This window comes from Dipodomys spectabilis, unplaced genomic scaffold, assembly GCF_019054845.1.
Source record: "Dipodomys spectabilis isolate Male_0828 unplaced genomic scaffold, ASM1905484v1 ptg000146l, whole genome shotgun sequence".
NCBI classification, from domain to species: domain Eukaryota; kingdom Metazoa; phylum Chordata; class Mammalia; order Rodentia; family Heteromyidae; genus Dipodomys; species Dipodomys spectabilis.
In genome coordinates, this window is record NW_024870823.1 from 2,324,645 (window position 1) to 2,337,081 (window position 12,437).

The following is a 12,437-nucleotide window of genomic DNA, read 5'->3' on the forward strand; positions in this document are numbered from 1 at the left end:
ATTTCACACAAAAAGGTATAGGGTAAAATCACTCAACATTTCCTCCGGATAGAGGCCCAGCAGAAGAGACTGGCTCAGGATAAAGGAATATGAGACAGGTTAGCATGATAGAAAGAAAAGAAAAGCAGGAATAGGAATGCATCGTTGGCTAGTAAGACATGTTGAGAGCTAACTTAGGATCAATTCGTGTCTGGCTGGCACTGCTTCCCTGAAAGCCAGCTCCACAGTGTCCAGACATAAGAAGCATCACCTTGGGAGTGATCACCTAGAAGGCTGGTGGAGCCAATTCTCAGGCTGCCCTTCGTCAGGACCTGTGCAACAACTTCTGTGGGCCAGCATTGTTGCTCCCCCAGAGGCTCAGGCAGAACACCACCACTGTTTTTCTCTCCTAGCCCCCTCAGGAAAGAGGATTTTATTTTTACTGTACCCTTTGGGTTTTAGAAGGGAAAACATAGGTTTAGGGTCCTGTGAACTGATAGGCCTTCTCTATCAGGGCCACAGCTGGGAGCAGGGATGGCAATCGCAGGAGGGTTGAGATGTTAGGGTACAGCTACACTTGCCAGGTACCAGTCAGCCTCTTACTGCTAACCTCCTGTCCAGGAGGTTGCCTGGGCTGTGTCACTAGATCTAGACTGTTGAGCAGGCTCACCTGGCCTGTCTTCTGTCACCGCCTCTGTCCCTGTGTCTTTAGATTCAGTCCCTCCCCAGCACACCACCTGCTCCTGAGCCCCACCATCTCCCTGTGACAGGGGAATTTTGTGTACTGTGTCTCGGGTCCATTATATGAATCGTGAGCAGGGTTCATCTATTTTAAACACAAATGTTTACAAAATAAAGAATATTTCAAACCACAGGTGTGTCTACCTATGTGAATCCTGGAGGAGTCTCACTGGGATCCTAGTTATGAAAATGGCAGGAGCATGGGTAGAAGAGGTCCTAGAATCCTCTGACAGCAGCAGTACAGTGACAGTGGAGGCGTTATACTTGGGTCTTCTGTTTCCAACATAAAGTTCTCACTGCCCCCAGAGCAGGTTTATATCACAGGAATAAAATTAACAGTCACCAAGTGCCAGTGGCTCATATCTGTAATTCTAGCTACTCAGGAGATGTGAAGATCATGGTTCAAAGCCAGGCAGGAAAGTTCATTAGACTTCTATCTCCATTTAACCACCAGAAAGCCTGAAGTGTGATTCAAATGGTAGCATGCCAGCCTTGAATGAAGAAAAAGCTAAGGGAGAGCATGCAGATGAATTCAAACTCTAGTTTGAATACACACACACACACACACACACACACACACACACACACAGAGTCACTGGAAGGGAAGAGGAAGTTGAATATCTAAGCTGTGGGGTTTTCAAAGATAGTAGATTCTCACTTGTTCTGGATGAATCAGGAAAGCTTGTCCTAAGGGACCGAGTGATCTTTCAGATTTTTGATTGGATACTTGGGAAGCAGAGGTTGAATGGAATCTCTGGAGGACTCTAGATATTTAATACTGATATGGAGCTAATGGACAAAAATGTTTTGGGGGTAAGAATGGAAGGAAGGGAGGGAGTAAAGTAGGGCAGGTCACCAGCAATAGTCTTTAACATCTTAACCATACTTTATAGAGCACATTTGTGATACCTTACTTCTCTGATCTAACAATGATGGAAGGTGATGTTCTTTTTTGTTTTCTCAAGGTATTTTTATCCGTGTTTAACAGGTAAGGAGATAGGTGCTCAGGGAGCTTTAAAGACTGGCTGAAGGGCCACAACTATCTGGCATAAACTCATCTAGAAACCACTGTATTGAATCCAGAGAAAGGACAAAGCTTTGGCATTTCAGTTTAGAACAATCTTTATAAGCAATTCTCTTTGGGACTCAGAACTAAGAACCTAGGCTTTTCTTCACCATCTACTAAGGTAGTACTGCCTCCAGAACCACTGTGCCTCTTGTGAAAGCCAGGAGAAACACATTTGTTAGTGCATACCCAAAGTTAAAAGGTTCTGGAAAATGGAGCCATTATGAGTGAAGCTGGAGACAAAGGAATATTCTATAAGTGTCTCATCAACTTTATTGTGAGAGATTCCAGACAGACACCTGAGAGTTCTATGTTTTCCTGGCGAAATGGAAGAGCATGCACCCTATCCCTCTGCCCCACTCTGGACTCCTTTTGTCTGCCCAAAGAGGGCTTGCAAAATGGCAGTGAATAAGAGATGGCTCTGGAAGCACAGCACTAGTCAGGCATATAAAAATCTGGCTAGTTAATGTTAAGTTTCAGCCGCTGTCAGTGTGCCAAGTCCCGCTGACTCAGTGGTTTAGTAAAGACACTTACTGGCTGTATCCAGGGACTCCACCCAGTGCCAGCAAAGGACACACTTAAATGTACTTCCTGCCACCCCCTTCATTCCTGTTAGACAATGGAAACTTGCTTTTATAGAGATGCTGGCTGAGATGTACAGTTCCCATGCACTAAGACAGCCATCGAACAAGCTATGAGACAGAAAAGCTGGGCACTCCCTGGCGAGTAGTTCCTCCATCTCTCCACAAATCAGATTCTCAAGACCAGCTGCTCTCCATCCTTGCTTACGCTCTATTCTTGGAGTCTATTCCCAATGGATGTGTACCTGTGAAAACACTTTCCAGAAAGCATGTGCCTGCTTAAAACATTTATTTTGTATTATCTTTAAGTAGTTGTACAAAGGAGGTGCCATATAACAAAGCAGTTTATGAATATAATGCATCCTGATCAGTGTCATCCCCTTTTAACATACTCACTTTCCTTTAACCCATTCCTTCCCTTATTTTTCTTTATTATTACTTTTTGGTATATACAATGAATTTTTTTAACTGCATTCTTCCCCTCTTCCTCCCTTCAGTCATCTACTCCTCTCCCCTTGGCTCCATCTCTTCTTGGAAGTATCAATTTCCTGGTGTTTTGTTGAGCTTTGACCTAGTCTTTCTAAAAGATTATACTATTTGAGCTCTCCATAGTCTATTATACTTTAATTAATTCATTTGTAACCACTTGCATACCACCCAGTGTGTTTACTTAGATTTATAGACACACGCTGGCTACCTCAAATGAGGGAAACTATGCAACCTTTGTTTCTCTGGGTCTGGCCTACATCACTTAATATAATTTTTCCCAAGTCTTTCCATTTCCTTACTAGTGGTACAATATCATTCTTTCTAATAGGTAAGTAAAATTACATTGTGTACATATACTATATTTTCTTAATCTATTCATCCATTGAGGGGCATCTGGGCTGACTCTGTATCTTGGTTATGGTGAAGTGTTGCAGTGAGCACAGTTGTGCTGGTGGCTTTATTGTTATCTTGATTGTGTTCTATTGGATAAATGCCCAGGAATGGGATTGCTGGGACATAAAGTAGTTCTATTGTGTTTGTCTTCTTACTAAAATTTTACTCTAAAATCTGACGCTAGGGAAAACCTACTTTTTAGTTTTACTAAAGGAGAAATAAAAGCATTTTTTTTTTTTGGTAAGTTGTTGACAGGTGTTTAGAAGAGTGGAATGGCATTAGGGTCTTTTCTGTTTCTGTGGGCTCCCATGGCAGCCCTTAGATCATCTTGAGATGTCTTGGAATTTACTGAACTGCTGGAGTTAAAGACATCATGGTAGCTGCTCTAGTAGAACCACAGCAGCTTTGCTTCCTTTCACCCTTCCTTCTCTGAGTGGATGGCCAGCACAAGCCCACTCTGTGAAGTCTTGAGGCCTAAACCTCTGATGAAAAAGAGATGAATGCAGTTCATCTACCCTGAATTTACCCATCTGTTCTGTGGCCTCCTTACAGTGACACCTCCAGCAATGACCTCATCCTCATGACCAGGGAGATATAAGTGGAGGGTATATCAGAAGATGGTACAATGAAGAAGCAAAGAGGGAAGAAAGACCATCACTCAGTGAAAAACAACAATAAAAACCAAAAAACCCCACAAATTTTCCAAGACAAACACAACTTCATCTCTTTTGCCTGGTGGAAGATAAGGATGGAGAGTCTCCCTTCCTCCCTCCCTCCCTTTTTTCCTTCCTTCCTCCCTTCCTTCCTTTTCTCTCTCTTTCCCTCCTTACTTTCTTTTCCTCTTCCTCCTCATCCTTCCCTCCCCTTTCCCCTCAGCCAAAAAGTCATTATTTCTAGAAAATGATACACTCTCTTCCTAAGGGGTCTTTTGATTTTGTGCTAATGGAAAGCTATAGCTAAAGAGAAAAATGTAAAAAGTCATCTGAAGCAGGTGGACACAAACCCCATATCTCTTCCTCTTCAACACACCCTTACCCGTCACTGCACAATTCAGAGATTGACACTGAATAAATGCATTCAGTTAATGTCTGTGTCAAGTGAAAACAATCTGCTAGGGCAAACAGAAGTCAATCTTGCATGCCTCCCTCCCTTTTTTCCTCCTCATCTGACCTTTGGGGCTCTGGTTTCCTTCAAGGAGTAAATTATTCACATCTGCTCACAGATATCAAATTGGCCCTTTCCAGGTTGCCAGCAGGGTGGGGCAGGAGGTGGCTTTGTTCAGTTGGTAAGGAGGAGGAGCAACCTCCTTGTTCAAACAACGTGTACAGGTGGGTGCATGTTTTTGCTAAGTCATCCAGGGAAGGCTCAAAGGCCTTTTGTGAGATCTTCTGTTATTCCTGGCTCCTCCTTCCTCCCCACCCCTTTGATAGACCCTTAAGTGGGCTCCAACAACTGGGCAGGGCTCACTCTGCGCTTCACCATGGCCTACATCGCCAAGTCCTTCTATGATCTTAGTGCTATCAGCCTGGATGGGGAGAAAGTAGATTTCAACACGTTCCGAGGCAGGGCAGTGCTGATCGAGAATGTGGCATCGCTCTGAGGCACAACCACCCGGGACTTCACCCAGCTCAATGAGCTGCAGTGCCGCTTTCCCAGGCGCCTGGTGGTTCTCGGTTTCCCTTGCAACCAATTCGGACATCAGGTGAGGGGTCTTTTGGGTGTGGCTCTTGCAGGACAAGGAAAGAGGATGAATGACTGTGTTGGAGTGTCTGGAATTGAGGGGCATACTTCCTCATGCTGAGTGTTTGGGTGCAAGTGCAACACCATAGGGAAGTTTAAGGTTAAACATGGAGGATGTGTGTTTTCATTGTTCTATGGTCTTCTCCACTGTAATATATGAGGGCTTCTACCCGTTGTGTCTTTTTTCTCCACTGAGTCTTCAGAGCCTAGGATACCAAATGCATGCATTAAATATGTGTCAAATGAACAAGTGAAAGAAACAGGTTTAAAGTCAAACTGATTGGACTGACTCAGGAGACCTTTATTCCTGCTCTATTTGGTGCTGCTTTGGTACTCTGGGCCTTTCAAAGAGGCCCTGAATGTTTCTGCTTTAGTTTCTGCATCGGTAAGCTAGAGGTAATGCCACTTAGCTCACAGGATCGTTGTGAGGTTCATAAGGTAAGATATGGAAAAGTAACTAGAAAAATAGAAAATACTACATAAATATAAGCAATTTACTGTTTAGATCAGAGACAGGTTTATTTAGATTGTCAAGTGGAGAGGGAATGGGAGAAAGGCAAAGGCCTCTCGGAATCACATGCACATGTCCGTATCTGAGCCAGGTTATTACAGATCTTCAGCCCTACACCCTGTTACCTTTCAGTGATTCCTCTACTTATGATCCGAGTTGTAGAAACAGGCAGGATATCACCAAGTGAACCCTTTACTAATCTCCTTAGTTCAACTCACAGTGACATAAAGGTAAGGAAAAATTAGCTGACCTATAAGCAGGAAGGATGTAGGATCACTGGCTGTGACGAACTGAAGCCCAAACCGTTATTCCTCTGCTCACCATTCCCCTGCTCTTAGTTCTCCTTCTAGCCTTTGCCAGAGCACAGGGGCATAAAGGAAGGGCATAGCCTCTTAAGAGATGTCCTGCCAGTCCTAGCCTCACTATCTAGGCTCACTATCACTCTGGGCTGCCTAGGTGCTGGAGGGCGTCCATAACCTACCAGGAGCCAGCCGGCCATTTGCATCAAGAGATAAGTGTAATAGAGATCAGATGGGGCTTGTGAATGTCACCAAGGCCTAGAACTGACTGTACTAATGACTCTTTTAGTTGGTCCAAGGCAGGATCTTTCTCTCCAAGCGAGATCTGACTTTTAGCCTGGGGGAGAAAATAGATTCTCACTGGCATTTGGGGGTTGTCAAGTGTAGAGATTGTGATTGGGCCGAGGTTTAGGGATGGTAGTGAAGAGGGGAAGACCGGTAACAGATTCTGAGCTAAAGCATTTGGGGCTGATTACAGCGACTAACAATGAGGTTGGCTGTCTTTGGATAGCAGCAAAATGAAAGCAATAATTTATTATATTCACAACCTTTAGTCTTCAAGCACTTATTTCTTCAACCCCTATTCTAGATCAGAAGAACTCTATTTTTCATCTTATTTATCTCTATTGGTCACCAAGTAATGCCATTTAGACTACAGTAATTGTTGTTGCCTACCTATTTTGCCTTTCCCTTCTATGGGTTCCTCCTTCATTGGTGGCCTCCTATTTGCATTTTAGGTTTAGGATAAAGTAGGATGAAAGCCAGAAACTGTAATCCCATTCTCCTGGGCTTCACTTTCACCTTCTGAGAAGACAGAGAAAGAAGGGAGAGGGAGAAGAATAGAGAGGAAGGAAGGGAAGAGAGAAAAAGGAGGGGAGGCGAAAGAGGGAGTGTGTATGCATTTGTACTGATACATAGATGATCGCAGGTAAGATGGTTTAGAGTGTCTTGTGCCTCCTTTCCTTTGCTTCTTCTGCCCCCAAATCAAGGTTCCCTGGAGTTTCAAATAAATACTTTATGAACCTCTAAGGGTCAATTATGTTCGGAAGCAACAGTTCATATGTTCAGTCTGAAGTATAAGAGCAGCAAAACTAGCAACTACAAGAACTTTCAGAAATGGCCTAGTACACTATCAAATAATATCAGGGAGAGGAAAAAACCCCACAATGAATACACAGATAAAATGGAGGAGAAACACACACATTACATAGATAGAAAAGAATGATCCTGGCAAGGGAGTTTTGGAGAAAAGATTTCCATTAATGGACCCCTGGCTTCCTTTTGCCTTTTCCATGTTCCTTGTCTTGTTTTCTCCCCTAGGAGAACTGTCAGAATGAGGAGATCCTGAACAGTCTCAAGTATGTCCGCCCTGGGGGTGGATACCAGCCCACCTTCACTCTTGTCCAAAAGTGTGATGTCAATGGGCAGAATGAGCATCCGGTCTTCGCCTACCTGAAGGACAAGCTTCCTTATCCTTACGATGACCCATTTTCTCTCATGACCGATCCTAAGCTCATCATGTGGAGTCCGGTGCGCCGCTCAGATGTGTCCTGGAACTTTGAGAAGTTCCTTATAGGGCCGGAGGGGGAGCCCTTCCGCCGCTACAGCCGTACCTTCCAAACCATCAACATCGAGCCTGACATCAAGCGCCTCCTCAAAGTTGCCATATAGATGTGAGCTGCTCAGCATGCTGATCTCCCAGTCCTCCCAGACCCTAAGCATCCTTCCTTAGGATTCAGCGTGCCCTCCGAGGGCATTGCTGGATCTAAGCTCTCTCTGTACATCACTCCCCTTCATTGAAGAGCTTTGCTTTTCCATCCGCCTGTTTTCTTTCTCTCTCTCAACCCTCCTGGTGTTTTAACTTGGGGCTCTAAGACTCAGGTAGGCTTCGGGCCTTCACAGAATGATGGCATCTTCCTAAATCCTAATGGAAGATGTCTGAAAAGTGTGAAGGGCCTGGAACTAGCCTGCTAGCCGACGAGTCTAATAAAGGGCAGGTGTGGAAATGGCCAGGCTCTTTTGTCTTCTTGTCCAATGGGTGGTACACACTGCGGTGAGATAGAGGAGGTAGTGGCATACTAGCTCCGTTTTGGTCGAGAGAAGATGATCAAGGGAATACTCTAATGGCTATCTGGAAAGGAGACTCTTGGTAGAAAATGTGAATTTTATTATTTTATGGCTCCTTTCCAGAATTGGGGAAAAACAGGAATAAAGAGAACTAAAAGCCTCTTTGGCTGGGCACACTGGGAAGAGAGGGGTTTGTTGTATGATTACAATCAAGAAAATATATCACTGTGGGTATTTGTCCAGCTAGGAATTATCTGTACTTTGAGAAATTCCTGAAATTCCAGTTAGTCAACTACTGACAGCAAAGACACACAGGGTGCAGTTACTGGAAACACAGGACTTTATTCTTTTCCCAGTTACCTGATTGGATTGTATGGTTTTGATCTTTTGCTAGACTGAGCCTCCTTTTAAAGGTCACATTCTTCCCCTTCTTCTCAAGCTTTTTATTTTTATTTTTTCAAATCAGGCACGGGGCCTGAACTCTGGGCCTGGGCGCTGTCCCTCAGCTCTTCAGCTCAAGGCTAGCGCTCTACCACTTGAGCCACAGCGCCACTTCCAGCTTTTTCTGCTTATGTGGTGCTGAGGAATCAAACCCAGGGTCTCATGTATGCAAGGCAAGCATTCTGCCACTGAGCCACCTTCCTAGCCCCTCTTCTCAAGCTCTGAATCTGACAAACTTAGGCTCAAGGCAGAGGCATGAATGGCTGGGTTCATTTCTTCCTTCAGAATTTGTAAGCTGTAAGAACTGCTGTATGGAGTGGCTTTGTAAGGACAGTGCCCTCCTCCAGTCGGGCACTCCCAAGTCACCTCACCACCCAGGCTGTGCTCTATCATATTCTCACGTGGGAGAGGAACTGCCCTATCCCTTTGCCTTGTGAACCTCATCCTGGAAACTTCTCACTACACTTTTCCCTTTGGCCACTAGGTGGAACGTTTTACTTCTCATTGAAGGCCTAAAGGGGCAATTTTGTAAACTACTGCTCAAAAACTCCCATGTTAACCCAGAAATGATTTCCTTTTAATCTGCTCTTCATCAGTTCCAAGTCTTTATATCATCTGTGAAGCCATTATGAAACAGAGACTAAAGTTCCTCATTGTCTGACCTTCAACTGAAAGTTTGTTATTGGTGGTGCTTTCTTGCAAAAGGGTAATCTGAGCATTATAATGGGAATCCCCTGGCATCTTTCTGTAGCACCTTCTCTAAATTAAGGCTGCCCTCCACTTGACACAAGCCTTTCAGATTCTTTCTCTTAAAGCTACTGGGGTGTGAATGTTTTTGAGGCAGAACCACGTACACACTGATTTCACAGCAGTTAACTACAGAGACAAATTGCTTCCCTGATAAAATTGAGAGGTTCATGTTGGATGCTTCTATGATTTGTTTATTATTTTGATGGTACTATACCCTGTTGTTACATCCAGCAACAGCCAGCAATCCTGGATGTTAGCATTACGACACTAGCAATTGAAGGCTTGATATACCAGTGCAGTGTCTTAGGTCTTTCCTACGAGGCTCAAGTTGAATAATTTATGGATTCCCAAAGGAATGAGCATTTCAGTATAAGTGATTTTGCAATGAATCAGAAGGAACTACAATGCCAAAAGAGGGCTCCTCAGGGAAATGCTGCTTGATTCAGACAAGACCTGATCAGTCTGGCTCAGAAGGAACAGGTAGGAAAGATGGCAGGAATCTGTTTTACAAGGACCTTGACCTTTAAGCCTTTTACTGTGGTGTTATTAAAATGAAGAGAAAATACTCTTTTCCTTTACTTTTCATCTGTCCTCCTTTTCACTCTCTGCAGCAGCAAATTATGGTCATCAACACGCAAGGCAAAGCTTTTTCATGGATAAACAAATTCTTTTAATCAAATTTCCCTGGGGGCACTGAGAAGTAGAGAGAAGTCTCATTAACACACACTTTCAGAAGTGCTGAGATAATGCTGCTCAATTTAGAGGGATGACATAATCACTTCTCTGAGAGTTCTCACAAAAAATACAATTTGGAAGAAGTATCTTTAGGAGGACCGATATATACAGACTGAAATTGATTGTCTGACTATGTCCCTATTGCAATAGCTTTCTTAAATAAAAACTGAGCCAAACTCTAAAACTTCCTCAAAATCACCATCACAGCCACTAACAAACCACCAGTTACCAAATATTTTCTATATTCATTAATAGCACTAAGTACTTTCCATACATAAGGTTATTTATTCCTCATTTGGACTTCATTTTTTTTTATCACTAAAGAGAAGTTAGTTGGGCAAGATACCTGCCAGGGACAAAAAGGGTAGAAATGAAAGCCATGTCATTCTAAGCCCAAAGCATCTACATCACCACAGTGCTGCTCACATTTTCTTTCATAAGCCCACTGATTAGTCCAGATTATTATGATTACTATTATTTGCCCACTCTGGGGCTTAAACTCAGGGCCTCATACTCATTCAGTTTACATATTCACAGCTAGCATTCTACCACCAAACCATGGCTCCAGTCTAGCATTTTTACTATGGAGATAGTGTCTCAGGGACTTTCCTACCTGGGCTGGCATCAAACCAGGATCACATCTCCGCTTCCTGAATAGCTAGGATTACAGGCATGCACTACCAGTGCCCAGTTGTGTCCAAGTTATTTGAGTTACTTACATTAACAGAGCAAGAAAACAACTCTTAAGTAGGTCTAATACATGAGTACATATGTGCAGCCAGGTTTATATGAACATCTCTATGTGTTTATATGTATATGTTTTGCATATATGTATGTGCATTTATGTAGACAGAAAATCCCACATAAACATTTCTGTTTAGATATATATGTATGTATGTACATATATATATATATATATATATATATATATATATATATATATAGGCAATTGGTGCTAATCATTCAACTCTGGTCACATGGGACAGAAGAGAGTCATAGACGAAGTGTAGCAAAAAAGTGCAAGATGGATGGAGTAAAGATGTTTCCTCATCCTTCAGCTTTCCTTGCTGATCTATAAATTCTGAATAGCAGGCATTACAAAAATAACAAGAAGTTACTAGTAATAAACAAAAGGAACAAAAAAGGCCACCAAGAAAGGCCTGCACACACCACTGTGTTGCTCAAAATGCTTTCATTGACAATTATAGCAGTTGATTAAAAAAAAAAAAAAACCTATGGAGTGTTTATTACAGCACTTCACAAAAGCCAGGTTATGAAATCAGCCTAGATGCTCAGCAATGGATGCATGAAGAAAATGTGGCATATAAATTCATTTTCTTTAGTCATAAGAACAAAATTATTATCATTTGTAGAAAAGTGAGAAGTGGGGCTGGGAAGGTGGCTCAGTGGTAGTGCTTGTCTTGCATGTATGAGGCCCTGGGTTCGATTCCTAAGCATCACATCAGCAGAAAAAGCCAGAAGTGGCACTGTGGTTCAAGTAGTAAAGCGCTAGCCTTGAGCTGAAGAGCTGAGGGAGAGTGCCCAGGCCCAGAGTTCAGGCTCATGATCGAAAAAAAAAAAAAAAGTGAGAAATGGAGATCACCATGTTAAGTGAAATAAGCTAGACTCATGTTTTCTTTCTAGTGCAGACTCTAGGTTAGAAAAAAATTAAAAAGCCAGGTGCTGGAGCTCACAACTATAAACCTAGCTACTGAGGAAGTTGAGATCTAAAGATCAAAGTAGGAAATAAGTCAAAGCAGATAAATCCAAGACTCTTATCTCCAATTAACCAGCAAAAAGCCAGAAATGAAGGCATGGTTCAAGTGGTAGTCAATCATAAGCAGCCAATTGAGTGCATGAGGCCCAGAGTTTAAACCCCAGTAGGCACAAACAAACAAAAAACATGAAAATAAAGTGGAGATTATTTGGGAAGAAGTTGGTTAGTAGGAGAAGGGACAAGAAAGAGTAATGCATGTGGATATGTGGGTGAACATGACCAAATTACATTATACATAGGTATGCAAATGTCATAATGAAAGCATTAAAAATGTGCAACCTTCCAAAAAACCCAATAATGACATTTTATATGATGCTTTCTATTTTCCATTATTTTCTAGAAGAAACTGAGATAGACAGGATAACTATGGCAAAGCCAATTCTATATATAGCATGTACTCTGTGATTTCTTTTTTTACCTAGTTAGGTACAAAGTTGTATCTCACAATACAGACTTGTACTACAGTCCACAAACAGACATTTTAGCATTAAGCACTTCAAATTCAGTCAAGTAATTAGACTTGTCCACAAAACAATAGATTCAAACCAGCAGGATTTTTGATACACTGAAATATAGAACAGTGAACATATATCACTTAGTAACAATCTATATGAAACAAAAAATATTTTTTGTGCCTAAGCTGGGTTATATGTCAATTAGTATTGAGGGATTCCAAGAACAATAAAATAACACAACAAATGCAGGTTGAACTTTTCATTTCAAGCTGTCGACTACGTAGACACTAGATTTGCACAACTTAAAGTGAGCAGAGAAAGAGTGAGGAATCAGGACCAGACCATGTTTTCAATGACACCCACAAGTGATTTCTTTTCCGTCTAGAAGCTCAAGAAAGGAAATAGAGACTACA

The 12,437-nt window shown here is 42.4% G+C and overlaps 2 protein-coding genes across 2 annotated transcripts in view; both read left to right on the forward strand.

Annotated features, from left to right (window-relative positions):
- Rab15 (RAB15, member RAS oncogene family) overlaps positions 1 to 7,207 on the forward strand; it is a 33,171-nt gene extending 25,964 nt beyond the window's left edge. The window contains exon 8 of the mRNA XM_042691798.1: positions 7,120 to 7,207. The gene's annotated coding sequence lies outside the window, so the exon portion shown is untranslated. The remainder of the gene's footprint in view (positions 1 to 7,119) is intronic.
- Gpx2 (glutathione peroxidase 2) lies at positions 4,358 to 7,809 on the forward strand. Its single transcript, XM_042691800.1, has 2 exons — positions 4,358 to 4,951; positions 7,120 to 7,809. The coding sequence occupies exons 1-2, from the start codon at positions 4,730 to 4,732 to the stop codon at positions 7,468 to 7,470; spliced, it is 573 nt and encodes a 190-aa protein (XP_042547734.1). The 5' UTR covers positions 4,358 to 4,729; the 3' UTR covers positions 7,471 to 7,809.
- The last annotated feature ends 4,628 nt before the right edge of the window (positions 7,810 to 12,437 follow it).